General features: G+C 44.9%; 1 protein-coding gene across 1 annotated transcript in view; it reads right to left on the reverse strand.

Moving 5' to 3' along the window:
• Positions 1-1,049: 1,049 nt before the first annotated feature.
• Positions 1,050-22,817, reverse strand: part of LOC136610888 (uncharacterized) — a 43,848-nt gene continuing 22,080 nt past the window's right edge. Inside the window, exons 3-5 of the mRNA XM_066590088.1 lie at positions 12,605-12,937; positions 9,654-10,040; positions 1,050-2,121 (exon numbers count right to left, since the gene is read on the reverse strand). Of these exons, the coding sequence (XP_066446185.1) occupies positions 1,958-2,121; positions 9,654-10,040; positions 12,605-12,937 (884 nt within the window). The 3' untranslated portion in view covers positions 1,050-1,957. The remainder of the gene's footprint in view (positions 2,122-9,653; positions 10,041-12,604; positions 12,938-22,817) is intronic.

Below are 22,817 nucleotides of genomic sequence, written 5' to 3' on the forward strand. Positions count from 1 at the left end.
TGACATCCGTGGTGGTCTCCCCTATGTACATGAGGCCACAAGGGCAAACAATCATGTAAATGACATAGGAGGATAAGCAAGTGTACCTACCACGGATGTCAAATCTCCGACCTGTCCTAGGGTGATGAAAACAGTTGCCACGGATTAAGTTGCTGCAACTGACGCAGCTGAGGCATGGAAAACAGCCCTGTTTACCATTGGAAACAGAGGAATGCATAGCCCCATAGTTGTTATACGTACTATCCGTGGTTACGCCGCCCCGCAGTGACACGCGTAGCTCTCCGCTCCGCAATGACGCTGATAATACACATCCCCGAGCCCCGCCCCGCAGTGACGCGCTGGAGCTAGTCAGGGCGTTCCCTCTGCGGGTGCTCCACTCCTTCAATGCTGGCCTGCGTTTGTGATCGCGGTGGCTATATACAGGCGCAGTCTCTGCTTATCCCGCACACCCACATGGGGCGTTCCGCTGCCGATTTACATATGATGACGCCCCAGTGATGTCATCAATGAGGGACGGGGGTTCCACAGGTGGGGCAGATGATCTGTAGCTGCATTGCTTGATGGACATCCTGGCACTCCAACCAGAGGCAAGTACTTTGTGGGTGTAGTTTTCTATGTCTTTTCTGATTGGTGCTAGTACATTTAAATATGGTGTCTGTATGCCATTTTACTGAGCTTGACAAAGGCAATTTTATAGCCGAAACGTTGCTGTCCGTTTACTATCTGGGATATTCAATAAAGGTACGCTTTTTTTACTCTACTTCGTGGTGGATCTCCTCCCTCATCAAGTATTTTTCTGCAAGTGCTGCTGGTCCATTTGTTTCTCTTATGTCGTAACCCAACTGTCCGACCAGTATTAGTCCAAGTAGAGCCAATGCCCAATCATCGCATGATAATATGTGTTTGGAGTTTAAAGATGAAATATATTGAGAAGACCAAATGAAGAAATAAGTAAAGATAAAACTGTAAGCGTAATGCAGAGAATGAGGGGAAGAAAACGTTATTCCTGGATGTGTTTCCACTTCTTTATTACAGATCTACATTACTTTATATAGATCTACATTACCACATACATAGTATAATTACATATTATAGGGGTCAGTTCCCAAAAGAAAAAAAAAGCAAGTACATGACATCATTACAGAAATGCATCAAGGGCTTCTTCACACTGGCAATCATGATTTTGCCGCAAGAAAAATCGCTGAAAAATGGCGTCTTTGTTCTCACGATTTTGGAGTGCCAACGATGCTTAGCCGTGCAAAAACATTGCTGCCACTTGAAATTTTTTCGCGAGAACGACAATAAGACTTTCTAATGTTAAAAATGCTTTGCATCGCACAAAAATCGCAGGCTTGTATGTTGCAATGCAATAAAAAGGAGGGAAACATGGGAGATTTAAAAAAAAAAACACAAAAAGATAGGACATATCCATGAGTGAAAATATTACAAATGGCAATGAAACTATTGAAATCATTAGTTTCATAATTCTGCATTTTCACTCACTTTTGCGTAATGCAAAAATCGCGCAATTATATGGCAAGTGGGAAGGCCCCCTAAAGGGGTTACAACTGGACAACCCATTTAAATATAACAGATACCAATGGAGCATACTGTAAGGAAGCAGGATGGAGCTTGTGAAAACTGATTAGAAACGTCTCACAGACCAACATGCTCATACCTACATTAACCACTATGGGGCCCTTTATCTACATGAGAACTAACCAGCCACATCGGCTATCATAATCAGTGGCTTTGCACTCTAAACGAAGGGTCCCATGAAGAGTACCCCATTTGTGACATCCATGGGCCCTAATAGACGATCACCATTGTTCTAGTGGATCATCCTCTTAGAGCTGCTAATCTAACATGTTATATGCGTCATACAGCGTAACATAATGTTCCATCAGCAGTCATAACCGGAGACTGAACGTCTTTTGATTCTGAGTGCAGTTTTGTCTCAAGTGTTCACTTCATATTCCTCGTCAGGTCGATGACTTCTTTTCTTCAGATACAGAAGAGACAAGATCACAAGTAGGAGGCAGATGAGATTTTTGACTCCCACATAAATTACAGCTATCAGAACTTGGTCATTTTCAACAGATTCTGGAGAATCTATTAGATCTAGGAAACAAAAAAACAGATATTGAATACATCACCGATAAATAACCTTTATTTGTATAGCGACAACTTATTCTGCAATTTTTTTTATTCATTAAAACCAGATAGAGAAACGTTTCCCGTTTTCTCTAATCTTTTTTTATTTTGGGATTGTAGATTTTTTTTAATTCTATTTTCCAGACATGACTGTGGGGGCGGCCATCTTTAAAGAGCTTTAGTTAATAGTGTTTAGAGATATCCTTTACAACATAGTTATAGGCCACAGGTGCAACAGAGAAGAGATGACTCATAGATTTGTGCTGGAGAGTGTTGTGGGCATGCTCTGTGACCTGTGCTGAGGTCATTGTGCAGGGAGGGGTAGTAGGTGAGCTGTGGCCATTATTTATTTTAAATGTTGGATCCTGTGTTATCTACAGTTGTGGTCAACATTATTGGCTTTCCTGAATATTATATCCACCATGTAAAATATCTCCTGTTATTGCATTTAGTGAAATGTCTTAGGTTGCTTTCACATCTACGTTGGGGGTTATGTCTTTCTGCTTCATTCAGGGAGTAGGATAAGGGAATACCCTGGCCAAACAGATCCATTTTATGACGGAATCAAACAGTGCCGAATGGACCCATTGACTATAATGGGGCCCGTTCAGTTTCTGCTTAGCTGCCCTGCATTTTTATTTGAAGAAAAAGTGTTGCATTTAGCGTTGTTTTTTTTCAGTATTTTCTGCCGGAACTGCGACAGAGCCTCCAAAATGAGATTCCAGTGCAAATAGGATGCCGGCCTGAGATATAGATCAGCTCCAATGTTTAATTCAGAGGAGACACAAAAATAACAAAATGAAAACTTGGCAGGAAAAAAAAGGTTACAAAATTGAAAACAATAATAGAACACGATTAATAGAGACGAAACAGACTAATCTGCGATGAATTAGAAACTTGACTCTCCTGTCCCCACTGTGTCATCGCTCACATGACTTTAGTTACATAGCCTACAAATGGCGGCTTTGTTGCTTAATGAGGCCCGTTTTTTTCCTGTTATTTCACAGTGGCAATGATACAACATCCACCTGATGAGGCCCCAAATCCTATTACCACCTATCATCGCCGCCTAAGAGTGGCTTCACACACGGCAGCTACTGCTTCAATAGTCACTGGAAATAGCGACTAAAGTGAGTTAGTGTGTAAACAACTGTTTGTGTGATTTCACATAGCGATTGTTGTTCAACATCATGGTTGATGCAGCAAACACTTCCCTACAAAGTTATTGGCTAGTCTTTGAAAGACAAGTGATTGCCTGTTTACACCGGACAATAATTAAAAAAAACAGCGACTATTTTTTAGCTAAACTGAAATGTTGTGACTAGCAACTAGTTAAAGGGGTTGTCCCGCGGCAGCAAGTGGGTCTATACACTTCTGTATGGCCATATTAATGCACTTTGTAATGTACATTGTGCATTAATTATGAGCCATACAGAAGTTATCAAAAGTTTTTCACTTACCTGCTCCGTTGCTAGCGTCCTCGTCTCCATGGTTGCCGTCTAATTTTCGCCGTCTAATGGCCAAATTAGACGCGCTTGCGCAGTCCGGGTCTTCTGCTTTTCTCAATGGGGCTCCGTGTAGCTCCGTGTAGCTCCGCCCCATCACGTGCCGATTCCAGCCAATCAGGAGGCTGGAATCAGCAATGGACCGCACAGAAGCCCTGCGGTCCACCGAGGGAGAAGATGCCGGCGGCCATCTTCACCGGGTAAGTAAGAAGTCACCGGAGCGCGGGGATTCAGGTAAGCGCTGTCCGGTGTTCTTTTTTAACCCCTGCATCGGGGTTGTCTCGCGCCGAACGGGGGGGGGGGGGGGGGGGGATGAAAAAAAAAAAAACCCGTTTCGGCGCGGGACAGCCCCTTTAATGATTTATTGCTCATCACCCTATTGGTGTATTACACGGCACAACTATCACTTACATTGACTTCTTCAAGCAACTATTCGGACAATAGTCATCCTGTGTAAAGCCTTAAAGGGGTTGTATCAAGATCAGAAGCTATCACCTATCCACAGTATAGGGTATAACTTGCTGATCAGTGGGGGTCTCACCAGTTGGACACTCGCTGATCTCAAGAACATGGGTCCCCTGTCCCCCTCTGCTCGTCACTGCTGGGTCGCTTATATCCTCACAGTGAAATAAGAATGAATGGAGTGCTGGCTGTAGTGCTCCATTCATTTCAATGTAACTGATGGAAATACCCAAACGCTTGTCAATTGGGTATCCCCGCATTCCCAATGAAAATGAATGGAGTGTCAGTGCACTTGTTTGACCAGCCCTCCATTCAGTCTTCTCCTCAGTAAACCCACAGTAAGGAGATTGAGAGGACACGGGACCCCCTTTCTTGGGATCGTCGGAGGTCTCAGTGGTGAGACTCCCATCCATCAGCAAGTTATCCCCTATCCTGTGGATAGGTTATAACCTGTAATCTTGGTACAACCACTTCACAGGCACTCAAAAGACCTCGGCATATGGGCTTCAACAGTTCAAAGTGTTATAGAGAAAATAGCTAGTTATAGAACGGTCAAGAACCCTCCAGAATGTGGTGAAAAGGGGAAAACTAAGAGAAAACCTACAAATATTGGTTCAAAATGTGGCAGAGAAACCGCATACAACATCCGAAGAACTTCAGGCTGAGTTTGAGACATCTGGAGTGATGGTTTCAACCCATACCATATGCTGCACAATGAGAAAAACAAGGGCTCCATGGCCGCTGCTTAAAGAAAGGTATAAATACAAACTACTGAACTTTGCTGAAAGTTATGTGGACAAAGCACGATCCTTCTAGTAAAACATTCTATGGACAGATGAAACCAAACTAGAGCCCTCTGGCAGACCATCGTTATGCTTATAGACCATACGCTTATAGACATGGTGGAGGATCCATGGTGTTTGGGCTGCTTTGCTGCCTCTGAGGCCTTGAAGGTATTAAAGCAACATCATATCAGAGGATTATTGGAGCGTTTTAAAGCAAAATATGCTCTGAAATGTAAGAAAACTGCAAAATAGGTCGTACGGCAAAATAATGGGATGTGTGATGTGAGTTCTGACCAAGTCCGTGTGAATGCGGCCTAACTTTGGTCAGACTAATTCTCTGTGAGTTTCAGCTGCCTTGCATCGAGCCAAACAATGCCAATAACACTGCCCAACAATGATTTTGTTTCGGGCTCTAAATTAGCGTATTCTCATGTATTTCCATCTGCTGAATGCAGAAATCACCATAAAAATGCCCGAGTAGCTCTCGCTTCAGAGATAGTGACGTCAGTGTGTAGAGTTTACATTTTTATTTTGTGGGAATGTTTTTTGGGGGAGTTATCACACCTCTCAGCTGACATAACACAACGTTCTCCACATGTTTGTAGGTTATAAACATAATAAATGTTGCTATGACTTTATGAGTTTCATATTGTTTCTGTTTTTCTTGTTTTCAGAATTTCTGCTTTTGGAGTGCATATGAAGTGTAAAATTTGCTATATCAAAATGCCATGAAAATGTGTAAATTTAGTGAATAATTTTTCTTATATTTGTGATGAAACAACATTTTCATCTCAGAGACGCAGTCTGACGCCTCCTGTGAAGACTGCCTATCATCATTATTTTGGTATGAGGTTAGGGGACCAGGATAAGTCATGGCCTCCACATATATGATGCAACTCTTGTTCAGTTAAACTACGAGAATGGTTGAAAAATAAAAGCCCATCTATGCTGTGTCTGTGGTTTGGGGGAGCCTACAAACCATACAGATGACTGCTGTTTCTGCTTGACTCCACCTTTAAAGGCAGGATTGTCAATGATGAAAACAGGAGTAGTTCAATAGCTGAATATTCCATCTGCTATTCGACAGATGATCTGCAATTCAAGCCCCCCATAAGCAATCATCGGCGTCCGTTGCTTAATTAAAGCATGTTGATTTGCTTTGGGGGCCTTCTGGTCCAGAAAACAAATTGCAGTATGCTCTATTTTGCAGAAAATCCTGCAGGGACAGCTTCCATGCTAGCCGTTCGATCTGCGGCACACTCGGAACTGTCACTGCAAGCGTGCCACGGATCCTGTGGGAAAGCAGGAGATTCAAAAAAAAAAAAAGCTCCACTGCAGAGGGGGGCGGCCAACGGACCGCCCACATGCCAGTGCGCCTGCCCACATCCATGGAGGAGAAGACAGATGACCCACACAGCCGTAATGAGAGGATTCAAAATGGTAAGTAATGTCCTTATGTCGAGGGCAGGGTGGGCTCGCACCCTTAGGATCCCACCCGCCCGTGGACTTGAGGCCTAATTGCTGTGTATTTTCTGCAACTAATTCCACTGTAGAAAACCTACTACTATAATACTGCTGCTATGTACAAGAATATAACTACTATAATTCTGCTGCTATGTACAAGAATATAACTACTATAATACTACTCCTATGTACAAGAATATAACTACTATAATTCTGCTGCTATGTACAAGAATATAACTACTATAATACTACTCCTATGTACAAGACTCTAACTACTATAATACTGCCTCCTATGTACAAGAATATAACTACTATAATACTGCCCCCTATGTACAAGAATATAACTACTATAATTCGCTGCTATGTACAAGAATATAACTACTATAATACTGCCTCCTATGTACAAGAATATAACTACTATAATACTGCCCCCTATGTACAAGAATATAACTACTATAATACTGCCCCCTATGTACAAGAATATAACTACTATAATACTGCCCCCTATGTACAAGAATATGACTACTATAATACTGCTCCCTATGTACAAGAATATGACTACTATAATACTGCTCCCTATGTGCAAGAATATAACTACTATAATACTGCCCCCTATGTACAAGAATATAACTACTAGAATACTGCCTCCTATGTACAAGAATATAACTACTATAATACTACTCCTATGTACAAGACTCTAACTACTAGAATACTGCCCCCTATGTACAAGAATATGACTACTATAATACTGCTCCCTATGTACAAGAATATAACTACTATAATACTGCCCCCTATGTACAAGAATATAACTACTAGAATACTGCCTCCTATGTACAAGAATATAACTACTATAATACTACTCCTATGTACAAGACTCTAACTACTAGAATACTGCCCCCTATGTACAAGAATATAACTACTAGAATACTGCCCCCTATGTACAAGAATATAACTACTATAATACTGCCCCCTATGTACAAGAATATAACTACTATAATACTGCCCCCTATGTACAAGAATATAACTACTATAATACTGCCTCCTATGTACAAGAATATAACTACTATAATACTGCCCCCTATGTACAAGAATATAACTTCTATAATACTGCCCCCTATGTACAAGAATATAACTACTATAATACTGCCTCCTATGTACAAGAATATAACTACTATAATACTGCCTCCTATGTACAAGAATATAACTACTATAATACTGCCCCCTATGTACAAGAATATAACTACTATAATACTGCCTCCTATGTACAAGAATATAACTACTATAATACTGCCCCCTATGTACAAGAATATAACTTCTATAATACTGCCCCCTATGTACAAGAATATAACTACTATAATACTGCCTCCTATGTACAAGAATATAACTACTATAATACTGCTCCCTATGTACAAGAATATAACTTCTATAATACTGCCCCCTATGTACAAGAATATAACTACTATAATACTGCCTCCTATGTACAAGAATATAACTACTATAATACTGCCTCCTATGTACAAGAATATAACTACTATAATACTGCCCCCTATGTACAAGAATATAACTACTATAATACTGCCTCCTATGTACAAGAATATAACTACTATAATACTGCCCCCTATGTACAAGAATATAACTTCTATAATACTGCCCCCTATGTACAAGAATATAACTACTATAATACTGCCCCCTATGTACAAGAATATAACTACTATAATACTGCCTCCTATGTACAAGAATATAACTACTATAATACTGCCCCCTATGTACAAGAATATAACTTCTATAATACTGCCCCCTATGTACAAGAATATAACTACTATAATACTGCCCCCTATGTACAAGAATATGACTACTATAATACTGCCCCCTATGTACAAGAATATAACTACTATAATACTGCCCCCTATGTACAAGAATATAACTACTATAATACTGCCCCTATGTACGAGAATATGACTACTATAATACTGCTCCCTATGTACAAGAATATAACTACTATAATACTGCCCCCTATGTACAAGAATATAACTACTATAATACTGCCTCCTATGTACAAGAGTATAACTACTATAATACTGCCTCCTATGTACAAGACTATAACTACTATAATACTGCCCCCTATATACAAGAATATAACTACTATAATAGTGCCCCTATGTACAAGACTATAACTACTATAATACTGTCTCCTATGTACAAGAATATGACTACTATAATACTGCTCCCTATGTACAAGAATATAACTACTATAATACTGCCCCCTATGTACAAGAATACAACTACTATAATACTGCCCCCTATGTACAAGAATATAACTACTATAATACTGCTCCTATGTACAAGAATATAACTACTATAATACTGCCCCCTATGTACGAGAATATGACTACTATAATACTGCTCCCTATGTACAAGAATATAACTACTATAATACTGCCTCCTATGTACAAGAATATAACTACTATAATACTGCCTCCTATGTACAAGAATATAACTACTATAATACTGCCCCCTATGTACAAGAATATAACTGCTATAATACTGCCCCCTATGTACAAGAATATAACTACTATAATACTGCCTCCTATGTACAAGAATATAACTACTATAATACTGCCCCCCCTATGTACAAGACTATAACTACTATAATACTGCCCCCTATGTACAAGAATATAACTACTATAATACTGCCTCCTATGTACAAGAATATAACTACTATAATACTGCCCCCTATGTACAAGAATATAACTACTATAATACTGCCCCCTATATACAAGAATATAACTACTATAATACTGCCTGCTATGTATAAGAATATAACTACTATAATGCTGCCCCCCCTATGTACAAGAATATAACTACTATAATACTGCTCCCTATGTACAAGAATATAACTACTATAATACTGCCCCCTATGTACAAGAATATAACTACTATAATACTGCCCCCTATGTACAAGAATATAACTACTGTAATACTGCTCCCTATGTACAAGAATATAACTACTATAATACAGTACGGTTCTGAATACTTGTTTGTTTCTTTTGTACACTCCTTATGACTTGATATTTTAGTTTTATAGTACAAATAACATATGACATACAAGGGTGATCCACTAAAATGCTTTTCGATTATGGCAATGGTTGTTATATTATATATAATGGACACGCCCCCTAGAGTAAATTATGTAGAAGCTAGAACCATCAGATGCGCAAACTGTAGCATACACTAGAGTTTTGCTTTGTACGTCGTACATTTCCCATTGCTTGCAGTTACTTACCGAGGACTCTGAGGAGAGTGCCAGGACCTTCTCCAAGGATTGTGGTGATAGTATTTGGGCGCCCAACTGGACTACAAAATCTTACTGCAACCCGACAGAAGAGCGTGGTGTTATCTGGACCACGGAAGTCCTGTAGGAGAAGATCAGACTGACCAATCAGCTTGGTCTTCCCCTTGTAGTCGGGGTGTATGTAGTCTGTGTTAGGATGATAAACAAAGTGCTCTCTTGGTTCTCCGAACATCCAGTAGACCTGAGTCCACAGAACACTTCTATCTCCTACAGAAAATGTGCGTATCATGTCTTCTACGGAGAAGTTACAGCTGATTCTCACCGGTCCTCTCATCTCCACTTCAGTTGTTTGGTTGATCGTTGTAGCACGGCTCCGCTCTTTAAAGAAAATATAGGATATTATGATGGTAACGACTTACAGTATGTACAGGGGCAATGAAATGTACTACCGGTATTTGGGCGAATCTAAGAGCAGCGTAAAATCCCTCACATTACTAACGTATTTTATTATGAGTGGACCCTGGTAAGAGGACAGATTTATATATTGAGGTAATTATGGAAGTCTACTAATTTGTTCTGAAGCAGCCCAAACTACAGATAGTGAGCAGTTCAAGATATATAGTACAGGTAGAGGGCAATACAGCACATTTAGGATAGGTAGAGGGCAGTACAGCACATGTAGTACAGGTAGAAGGCAATACAGGACATGTAGTACAGGTAGAAGGCAATGCAGGACATGTAGTGCAGGTAGAGAGCAGTACAGGACATGCAGTACCGGTAGAAGGCAGTACAGGACATGTAGTACAGGTAGAGGGCAGTACAGCACATGTAGTACAGGTAGAGGGCAGTACAGGACATGTAGTACAGGTAGAAGGCAATACAGGACATGTAGTACAGGTAGAAGGCAATACAGGACATGTAGTGCAAGTAGAACGCAATACAGGACATGTAGTGCAAGTACAGAGCAGTACAGGACATGTAGTACAGGTAGAGAGCCGTTCAGGACATGTAATACAGGTAGAGAGCAGTAAAGCACATGTAGTATAGGTAGAAGGCAGTACAGGACATGTAGTACAGGTAGAAGGCAGCACAGGACATGTAGTACAGGTAGAGGACACTTCAGCACATGTAGTACAGGTAGAAGGCAATGCAGGACATGTAGTACAGGTAGAAGGCAATGCAGGACATGTAGTACAGGTAGAAGGCAATGCAGGACATGTAATACAGGTAGAAGGCAATGCAGGACATGTAGTACAGGTAGAAGGCAATGCAGGACATGTAGTGCAGGTAGAAGGCAATGCAGGACATGTAGTGCAGGTAGAGGGCAGTACAGCACATGTCGTATAGATAGAGGGCAGTACAGCACATGTCGTACAGGTAGAGGGCAGTACAGTACATGTCGTACAGGTAGAGGGCAGTACAGTACATGTCGTACAGGTAGAGGGCAGTACAGTACATGTCGTACAGGTAGAGGGCAGTACAGTACATGTCGTACAGGTAGAGCGCAGTACAGGACATGTAGTACAGGTAGAGCGCAGAACAGGACACGTAGTACAGGTAGACGGCAGTACTGGACATGTAGTACAGGTAGAGGGCAGTACAGTACATGTAGTGCAGGTAGAGGGCAGTACAGCACATGTAGTACAGGTAGAGGGCAGTATAGGACATGTAATACAGGTAGAGGGCAGTACAGGACATGTAATACAGGTCGAGGGCAGTACAGTACATGTAATACAGGTAGAGGGCAGTACAGGAGATGTAGTACAGGTAGAGGGCAGTACAGTGCATGTAATACAGGTAGAGGGCAGTACAGTGCATGTAATACAGGTAGAGGGCAGTACAGGACATGTAGTACAGGTAGAGGGCAGTACAGGAGATGTAGTACAGGTAGAAGGCAGTACAGTGCATGTAATACAGGTAGAGGGCAGTACAGGACATGTAGTATAGGTAGAGGGCAGTACAGGACATGTAGTACAGGTAGAGGGCAGTACAGGACATGTAGTACAGGTAGAGGGCAGTACAGGACATGTAGAGGGCCGTACGGGACATGCACTACAAGCAGAGGGCCGTACGGGACATGCACTACAAGCAGAGGGACGTACGGGACATGCACTACAAGCAGAGGGCCATACGGGACATGCACTACAAGCAGAGGGCCATACGGGACATGCACTACAAGCAGAGGACCGTACGGGACATGCACTACAAGCAGAGGGCCTCCCTGTTTAGAAGAGCCCTGGATGTGGTGCTGCAAATAAATTCCTCCATCCTTCAGCCCCTGGAGCGGCGCACACTCTGCACCTCATTTGGGCCCGTCACGTCTCACCACTGGCCCTGCCTCCTGAACCTGAGAGCTCATGGCTTCGAAACTTGTACCACAGCCTGCTTTTAGCTGCCTGCTTCTGTTTGAAAACTTAAGGCTGCGCAGGCAGCATATCACTGCTGTGGCCCCCATTCTTGTCTTGAGCTCCGCTCAGTGATGCTCTACAGTGCTGAGTTCAGTGAATAAGAGCCCCAAAGAAAATGTATACTGAACCCATTTCCAGATCAACACCGATTCCGTTTTGTCGATGATAGGCTGGATCACATGAGCCGCAGATTGGCTCTGTGTTATAAATTGAAAGTATTTGTAACCTTAAATGCCACTATATTACATCCCTATACCTAGCGTGCTCTGTACATAGTGACTGGTCATCATCTATACTGGAACAACTGTTGATTGTGATTAGATTGCTAAATTGATTTAATAGATGCTATGGTGGAGACGGCCCTTTTCTACATGTCCTTTTGGAGACGGGTATCCTATAAATTATTTTCATATTGGGATTATGCTTTGTGAAGCTTATTTTAACAGCACACCCTGTGGTCAGATGAAGTATTGCATGTATAAAGAGACAGAATGACCACTATGTAACTTAAGTGATATTTCTGCACAGACTTACCTAGAACGAGAAGTTGGCTTCCAATAGTTCTACGCCCGGTATATTTGTATCCTCCTCCAAAAACATGTATAGAGTAGCAGTAGAAGCCATTGTGGATGTTGTCAGTGTTGTTGATTTTAACAAATACAAGGTTGTCATCCCTCCTCTGTGTGCATGTGGCTAGATACATCTGATTTCCACACCATCTGTCAGCGGTGCTCATGAACACCCGGCACTCAGTCACATTAGGGGTCGTGGTCTGGTTCTTCAGTGCGAATCGAGCAGCGATGGTCACCGTTTCTCCAGGGAAGGCAAGGATAAGAGATTCCTGCTCCAGAATCATCTCCTTCTCACCTGACCAGTAAAAGATATAATATTGTATTCGTAGTAAGCATAAAATGTTAACCACTTAGTGACCTGCATATCGTGTTTTTACGTCCTGCAGCTGCAGGACACATATGAAGGGAGATCGTGCGGTGATCTCTCTCCATACATTGCGGCTGCTGTCTGTTTCTTACAGCCGACACCCAGCAGCAACAACTCCAATAAGCCACAAGGCTCATTGGAGCTGTTAACCCTGAGAATTGACAGCAGCATTTAAATCCCCCAAACAGACTTCAGGGTTCCTGTACTGCCCCCCGCAATGAGATCGCAGGGAGCAGTGTAGGTTTGATGGCAGCCGGAGGCCTTCTGAAAGGTCCCAGGGCTATCATGGCAGAATGCCTATCAAGCCGTCCCTGTTGGGACGGCTTGATATACTGCCTGCCTGATTGCAGTATCATGTAATGTTATGGCATTATATCATACTGCAGGAGCGATCAAAGCATCACAATTTCTTGTCTCCTATGGGGACTAAAAAAAAAAGGAAAAATAATTACTAATAATTAAAAAAAATAATAATACAAGTTTTAAAAACGCCCTTTTGCCGTATTTATAATAAAAGAATCTAAATAATAAAACACAAATACATATTTGGTATCGCATCCGTAAAAGTCTGATCCATCAAAGTAACACATTATTTGCTGTGCACAATGAATGTCTTTAGGAAAAAAAAAACAAATGCGCTTTTTTGCTTATTCTGTCTCTAAGAAAAAATGAAATAAAAAGCAACCAATGTCATATATATTCCAAAATGGTACAAATGCAAACTACAGGACGTCCCACAAAAAAAAAAAAAAAAATCAGCCCTCATGTAACTATGCCAATGGAAAAATAAAAAACCATTTGCCCGCAGAAAATGGTGGCAGAAAATAATTTTTAAAAATGTAATATCTTTGAAAACAAGATAGAAGTAGTACAGCAAAAAAATACTGTATAAGTTTAGTATCGTAGTAATCGTACTGATGATAATAAGTTATGTCTGCCTCTGGGGGTTATTGCCTTCCTCTGGATCAACTAGAGGGTGGAAATAGGCTGAACTAGATGGATATTGTCTTCATTCAGCCAAACATACTATGTAGTTTTGTTGCAGTTTATACTCCTTTGAAACAAGCAGAATCTCATTTTTCCCCCCATTTCTCTTCACTTCACTTTCCCCTTGGTGATGTATGCGCCTTCCTGTATGCAGCGTAGATGCCAAGGGGGATGTCAGCGGTTACAGACTCCATACTGCCACCAGAGCGGCTATCTGGGTGAGTGGAATGCCTGTAAAAAAGAGGCCAATAGGAGATCGCTATTACTACTGGGACTGCTATGGGGGTTTCTTATTACTATTATGCCCAAAATAGGGAACACTATTACTTCTTAACCCACCAATATAGGGGACACTTACTACTGGGAACACTATGTGGGTCACTATTACTATTGAATCATAGAATTGAAGAGTTGGAAGGGACCTCCAAGGTCATCAGGTCCTCGGGGATCATCGGGTCCAACCTTCTGCTCAATGCAGGATTCTCTAAATCATCCCAGCAGATGTCTGTCCAGCCTCTGAAGACTTCCATTGAAGGAGAACTCACCACCTCCTGTGGCAACCAGTTGCACTCATTCATCACTCTCAGGGTTCCTACCCACTTGTGTTTTTTAGGAACGCATCACACGAAAAATGCAAAGCACAAACTTGCGATGCGTTTTTAACATTAGAAAGTCCTATTGACATTTGCATTAAAAAAAACACAGCATTAATGCAGCATTAAAAACATGCAAGTGGGTAGGAGCCCTCACTGTCTAATATCTAATCTGTGTCTCCTCCCTTTCAGTTCCATCCCATTGCTTCTAGCCTTTCCTTGTGCAGTTGAGCTAAAATAATTAACACCACAATTTTTCTGCTGCTATATTACTAACCGCGCCTATACTTCAAAACCACAAGATATATACGATGAAGTTTGTCAGCAGCACTTTTCAAACCCAGCAGGGCTGGACAGAAATCCTGCAGCGCCCAATAAGGTCCAGATCCAGATAGACCAAAGATACAAATAGTCCAATAAATCAGGATGAAGGCAGCAGTGATGGTGCAAAAACAGAGGCGCACTAGCCGAAACGTCGTTTATTTGTGTTGGGAGGAATAAAAGGATTTTCTTGCTTTTGCACCATCACTGCTGCCTTCATCCTGATTTATTGGACTATTCAAAACCACAAGATTAAATTCCGTAGCAAAAAAGCTTTCTGCAGCAAAATTAAGGATAGCTTGCAAAATTACTTCTAAGATACAGGAGATGTAAAGTCTGTGGGAGAAAACCCCAATAAATTTTGAAATATGTTCTACTGAAGGCATTCTGCAGTTAAAAAGGCAACAAAATCTGCACTGAAAACTGACGAAAACCCTTCCCAGATTGGACTTGCTACACAATTGATACTCTTTATTAGAACCTACTAAAAACATACACACTAGGGCTAGACAGCTGGGGTGGGGTATCTGGACATAGGAGGAAAACTGCAACACTCCAGTGACAAGACAGACAAAAAACAAAAGAACGCAGACACACATAAAAGGGTAGAGCGACAGCTCAGATAGAGAAGTGAGAACCCTGATAGACTCAAGGTGTCTACTATGGTGACACTGAGAATATAGTGCTGTCCACTCAATGGTTCGGATCATTTCGACTACTAACGAGGCCAACTTGTTGCAGCTCCTTTAGTTCATAGTGTCGATTGCTAATTCTGCCAACTAATTGTGTTGCTCCTCTAGCTCTACGCGTTTCACCGTCAATATGGCGGATCTTCAGGAGATACGGGAGCTAAGATGAGGCTGACAGACTGAATTAAATATGTATTGTAAATAGAGATGAGCGAACGTACTCGTCCGAGCTTGATACTCATTCGAGTATTAGCGTGTTCGAGATGCTCGTTACTCGTAACGAGTACCACGCGATGTTCGGGTTACTTTCACTTTCATCTCTGAGACGTAAGCGCGCTTTTCTGGCCAATAGAAAGACAGGGAAGGCATTACAACTTCCCCCTGCGACGTTCAAGCCCTATACCACCCCCCTGCAGTGAGTGCCTGGCGAGATCAGGTGTCACCCGAGTATAAAAATCGGCCCCTCTCGCGGCTCGCCACAGATGCGTTCTGACATAGCTGAGGGAAAGTGCTATCGTGTTGGAGCTGCTGTAGGGAGAGTGTTAGGAGTGAGTGTAGGCTTCAAGAACCCCAACGGTCCTTCTTAGGGCCACATCTAACCGTGTGCAGTACTGTGGAGGCTGCTTCTTGCAGTGTTGCACATTTTTTTTTTTGGTATATCGGCCGTGCAGAGCATTGCACCCTGCAGTAATACTACAGGGACAGAAGTGAGGAGGCAGGGACAGAAGACATATATTATTGATTGAATATAGGCAGTGGGCCTTTTCTAAAAAATATTGGGCAAAAAATCTATTTGGCCTGCCTGTCACTGTGCTCAGTGTTCTGGGTCCGTGTGTGCTGGGTGTAGTAGTTCTACAAAATCATACGCAACCAGCTAAGAGTTACAGCAGGCTTGCGCCAAATTATTTCCTGGCGTTCCGTAAGCGAAGTGAGCCTCCAACCACAGGCCAATAAGTGGCACATTTAATTACAGCCTTCTGTTTCTGCATTACTGGTAATACAGCATGCTGAGGGGTAGGGGTAGGCCTAGAGGACGTGGGCGCGGCCGAGGACGCGAGGCCCTAGTCCGGGTGTGGGCACAGGCCGAGCTCCTGATCCAGGTGTATCGCAGCCGACTGCTGCGGGATTAGGAGAGAGGCACGTTTCTGGCGTCCCCAAATTCATCGCACATTTAATGGGTCCACGCGGTAGACCTTTATTAGAAAATGAGCAGTGTGAGCAGGTCCTGTCATGGATGGCAGAAAGTGCTTCCAGCAACCTATCGTCCACCCACAGTTCTGCGCGGTCCACTGCTGCAACTCAGAATCCTATGGCTGCTGCTCCTCCTTCCTCCCAGCCTCCTCACTCCATGAAAATGAGACATTCTGAGGAGCGGGCAGACTCCCAGGAACTGTTCTCGGGCCCCTGCTCAGATTGGGCAGCAGTGGTTCCTCTCCCACCAGAGGAGTTTATCGTGACTGATGCCCAACCATTGGAAAGTTCCCGGGGTCCGGGGGATGAGGCTGGGGACTTCCGGCAACTGTCTCAAGACCTTTCAGTGGGTGAAGAGGCCGATGACGATGAGACACAGTTGTCTATCAGTGAGGTAGTAGTAAGGGCAGTAAGTCCAAGGGAGGAGCGCACAGAGGATTCAGAGGAAGAGCAGCAGGACAATGAGGTGACTGACCCCACCTGGTTTGCTAAGCCTACTGAGGACAGGTCTTCAGAGGGGGAGGCAAGGGCAGCAGCTGGGCAGGTTGCAAGAGGCAGTGCGGTGTCCAGGGGTAGAGGCAGGGCCAGACCGAATAATCCACCAACTGTTTCCCAAAGCGCACCCTCGCGCCATGCCACCCTGCAGAGGCCGAGGTGCTCAAAGGTCTGGCAGTTTTTCACTGAGAGTGCAGACGACCGAAGAACAGTGGTGTGCAACCTTTGTCGCGCCAAGATCAGCCGGGGAGCCACCACCACCAGGCTCACCACCACCAGCATGCGCAGACATATGATGGCCAAGCACCCCACAAGGTGGGACGAAGGCCGTTCACCGCCTCCGGTTTGCACCACTGCCTCTTCCCCCGTGCCCCAACCTGCCACTGAGATCCAACCCCGCTCTGAGGACACAGGCACTACCGTCTCCTGGCCTGCACCCACACCCTCACCTCCGCTGTCCTTGGCCCCATCCACCAATGTCTGTCAGCGCAGCGTCCAGCCGTCGCTAGCGCAAGTGTTTGAGCGCAAGCGCAAGTACGCCGCCACGCACCCGCACGCTCAAGCGTTAAACGTGCACGTAGCCAAATTTATCAGCCTGGAGATGCTGCCGTATAGGGTTGTGGAAACGGAGTCTTTCAAAAGTATGATGGCGGCGGCGGCCCCGCGCTGCTCAGTTCCCAGTCGCCACTATTTTTCCCGATGTGCCGTCCCAGCCCTGCACGACCACGTCTCCCGCAACATTGTACGCGCCCTCACCAACGCGGTTACTGCCAAGGTCCACTTAACAACGGACACGTGGACAAGCACAGGCAGGCAGGGCCACTATATCTCCCTGACGGCACATTGGGTGAATTTAGTGGAGGCTGGGACAGAGTCAGAGCCTGGGACCGCTCACGTCCTACCCATCCCCAGAATTGCGGGCCACAGCTCGGTGGTGGTATCTGCGGCGGTGTATGCTTCCTCCACTAAAGCACCCTCCTCCTCCAACGCAACCTCTGTCTCGCAATCAAGATGTGTCAGCAGCAGCAGCACGTCGCCAGCAGTCGGTGTCGCGCGGCGTGGCAGCACAGCGGTGGGCAAGCGTCAGCAGGCCGTGCTGAAACTACTCAGCTTAGGAGATAAGAGGCACATGGCCCACGAACTGCTGCAGGGTCTGACAGAGCAGACCGACCGCTGGCTTGCGCCACTGAGCCTCCAACCGGGCATGGTCGTGTGTGACAACGGCCGTAACCTGGTGGCGGCTCTGCAGCTCGGCAGCCTCACGCTCGTGCCATGCCTGGCCCACGTCTTTAATTTGGTGGTTCAACGTTTTCTGAAAAGCTACCCACGCTTGTCAGACCTGCTCGGAAAGGTGCGCCGGCTCAGCGCACATTTCTGCAAGTCCCACACGGATGCTGCCACCCTGCGCACCCTGCAACATCGATTTAATCTGCCAGTGCACCGACTGCTGTGCGACGTGCCCACACGGTGGAACTCTACGCTCCACATGTTGGCCAGGCTCTATGAGCAGCGTAGAGCTATAGTGGAATACCAACTCCAACATGGGCGGCGCAGTGGGAGTCAGCCTCCTCAATTCTTTTCAGAAGAGTGGGCCTGGTTGGCAGACATCTGCCAGGTCCTTGGAAAGTTTGAGGAGTCTACCCAGGTGGTGAGCGGCGATGCTGCAATCATTAGCGTCACCATTCCTCTGCTATGCCTCTTGAGATGTTCCCTGCAAAGCATAAAGGCAGACGCTTTGTGCTCGGAAACAGAGCCGGGGGAAGACAGTATGTCGCTGGATAGTCAGAGCACCCTCCTGTCTATATCTCAGCGCGGTGAGGAGGAGGAGGAGGAAGATGAGGAGGAGGGGGAAGAGACAGCTTGGCCCACTGGTGAGGGTACACATGCTGCTGGCCTGTCATCCTTTCAGCGTGTATGGCCTGAGGTGGTGGAGGAGGAGGAGGAGGAGGAGGAGGATCCTAAAAGTGATCTTCCTAGTGAGGACAGCCATGTGTTGCGTACAGGTACCCTGGCACACATGGCTGACTTCATGTTAGGATGCCTTTCTCGTGACCCTCGCGTTACACGCATTCTGGCCACTACGGATTAATGGGTGTACACACTGCTTGACCCACGGTATAAGGAGAACCTTTCCACTCTCATACCCGAAGAGGAAAGGGGTTCGAGAGTGTTGCTATACCACAGGACCCTGGCGGACAAACTGATGGTAAAATTCCCATACGACAGCGCTAGTGGCCGAAGGCGCAGTTCCAAGGGCCAGGTAGCAGGGGAGGCGCAGAGATCAGGCAGCATGTACAGCACAGGCAGGGAAACACTCTTTAAGGCCCTTGACAGCTTTATGGCTCCCCAGCAAGACTGTGTCACCGCTCCCCAGTCACGGCTGAGTCGGCGGGAGCAGTGTAAAAGGATGGTGAGGGAGTACGTAGCCGATTGCAGCACCGTCCTCGGTGACGCCTCTGCCCCCTACAACTACTGGGTGTTGAAGCTGGACACGTGGCCTGAACTCGCGCTGTATGCCCTGGAGGTGCTTGCTTGTCCTGCGGCTAACGTCTTATCAGAGAGGGTGTTTAGTGCGGCTGGGGGAATCATCACAGATAAGCGTACCCGCCTGTCAGCCGACAGTGCCGACAGGCTAACACTCATCAAGATGAACAAAGCCTGGATTACCCCAGACTTCTGTTCTCCACCAGCGGACAGCAGCGATACCTAAGCAATACGTAGGCTGCACCCGCGGATGGAAGCATCGTTCTCTATCCCCATCAAAAACGGGGACCTTTTCGCTTCATCAATCTGTGTATAATATTCCTCCTCCTCCTCCTGCTCCTCCTCCTGAAACCTCACATAATCACGCTGAACGGGTAATTTTTCTTAGGCCCACAAGGCTCAGTCATATAATTTTTCTAAACAATTTTTAGACGTTTCAATGCTCATTAAAGCGTTGAAACTTTCACCTCAACCAATTTTTATTTTTACTGGGTACACCAATTTTTGGGGGCCCTCGCCTACAGTGTAATCAAATTAATTTTTTGCCCACCTGTATTACAGCTCACGTAACATCAGCTGTGTTGGGCACTGCAATGGGATATATTTATGTACCGCCGGTGGGTTCCAGGGAGCCACCCATGCCGTGGGTCCACAGGGAGTTGTAACTGCATGTGTCCACTTCTAAAGAACCCCAGTCTGACTGGGGCATGCAGTGTGGGCCGAAGCCCACCTGCATTAAACATGAATTTATTACCTCAGCTGTGATGGGCAAGGCAATAGGATGTATTTATGTACAGCCGGTGGGTTCCAGGGAGCCACCCATGCTGTGGGTGCACACGGAATTCCCATTGCGGAGTTGTACCTGCCTGTGACTATTTATAAAAAAACGCGGTCTGACTGGGGCATGCAGACACCTTGACAGAATGAATAGTGTGTGGCACATAGGTTCCCCATTGCTATGCCCACGTGTGCAGCTCCAGATGGAGGTGGCACAGGATTGCATTTCTCATTGCTTCTGTACAGTATTGTGGACTATCGCCCCACCCCTTTTAAAGAGGGTCGCTGCCTAGCCGTGCCAACCCTCTGCAGTGTGTGCCTGCTTTTCCTCTGGCAGACGCACTTATAAATAGACATGAGGGTGGCGTGGCATGAGGGCAGCTGAAGGCTGGGCAGGGACAGTTTGGTGTGCACTGTGGACACTGGGTCATGGGGGGGGGGGTTGGGCAGCATGTAACCCAGGAGAAGTGGCAGCGGAGTGTCATGCAGGCAGTGATTGTGCTTTGTTGGAGGTAGTGTGGTGCTTAGCTAAGGTATGCATTGCTAATGAGGGCTTTTCAGAAGTAAAAGTTGTTGGGAGGGGGGGGCCCACTCTTGCCGCTATTGTGGCTTAATAGTGGGACCTGTGAACTTGAGATGCAGCCCAACATGTAGCCCCTCGCCTGCCCTATCCGTTGCTGTGTCGTTCCCATCACTTTCTTGAATTGCCCAGATTTTCACAAACGAAAACCTTAGCGAGCATCGGCGATATACAAAAATGCTCGGGTCGCCCATTGACTTCAATGGGGTTCGTTACTCGAAACGAACCCTCGAGCATCGCGAAAAGTTCGTCTCGAGTAACGAGCGCCCGAGCATTTTGGTGCTCGCTCATCTCTAATTGTAAATTGACAGAAAAAGTCATGTCTAAGAGAATACAGAACTGGTGACGAATAAATGATGTCACCCTCCTATGTAGTATCCATCCCGTGGCATGCCAAATTACACAGATGGGTTCCCCAATAGGGGACCCAAACCAACATGGGGCTAAGGAGGTATTAGTAGCCTTGTAGCTTTAACAAAAGCCTCAGCAGGATCCCTAATGGACTGCACAACTGCCGTTGATGTTACTAGCAAGCGTCAGTCCTGCCTCTTTGTTAAAGATATAGAGAGAACCCACCGCTGGAGAATAAAAATAAAAAAAGAGCAGCGCCTCTAGCCTTGATGGTAGGTCAGGGCATGAATGTTGCCTGTGGCTAGCCCTAGTATATATAGCACATGGAAGGTACCTCCCCCTAGCTAGTGCCAGACACTCCCAGCCGATCAGTGAGAATATGGATTTGTAAACATTGCTTATACATAGATAAATACGAGCAATCAGACCCCTAAATCAGAACACAGCCACCACCATTATAAGCACGGGGGTGCATAGACCCACATGACCGGTAAGTATAAATAGAGAAATTCAGCTCATCTGACTCTTACAGCATGAGTGTGGACGAAAACCAAAGATGTACTGCAGAGAATTCCATTCCTTGTGAAAAGTCCCTAAGGCACTTTCCACATAGGACAGTGTAAGATCTTGCAGATGCTGGATAGGAACCGCTAGTATAGAAGCCGTGCGAGATCGGCGAGTAGTCAGGAGGAAGCCAGGAGTCGTCAGAAGTTAGTCGCGTATGCAGTACAAATGGATAAGGCAGGAAGCATAATCAAATGGGAAGCCAGGAGTCATCAACAGGTAGTCATGTTTGCAGTACAAATGGATGAGGCGGGAAGCATAGTCAGATGGGAAGCCAGGAGTTATTAGCAGGTAGTCACATATGCAGGAGAGGAGCAGGTGAGGAGCGGAAGTTTGATACTGACAATGGAGCACAATAATCACACAATGCAAGTGTGTCAGGCCCAGGCTTTTATAGGAAATCCTAATCAGTAACAGGCGGAGCTAGAAAAAGGGCTGGATAGTATGATCTGAAAAACAAAGTCAAAGTATAAAGAGGGATTTGTCTGAAGGCCTGGATAGGTCAATAAGGAGGGCTACTGCTTGGAGTGCAGGAGGTTCCTCGTTCGAGTCCTGATAGGACAGAATATTACACAAAAGCATTCTGGAATAAGCCGTCCCTGAATTATGCACCGAATCCACATAGCTAACTTCAGATTTTGATGGAGAATTCTGCTTTTTTCAATTCTGCATCAAAATCTGTACGTTAGTTGCGTAAATTTTTGGTGCTGAATATTCCATTGTGTGTGAAAGTGCTGTAGCAAGTTAGGGTCACTTGCCTATCTGATTGCCGTCCT

Source organism: Eleutherodactylus coqui, chromosome 2 (assembly GCF_035609145.1).
Source record: "Eleutherodactylus coqui strain aEleCoq1 chromosome 2, aEleCoq1.hap1, whole genome shotgun sequence".
Taxonomy (NCBI): domain Eukaryota; kingdom Metazoa; phylum Chordata; class Amphibia; order Anura; family Eleutherodactylidae; genus Eleutherodactylus; species Eleutherodactylus coqui.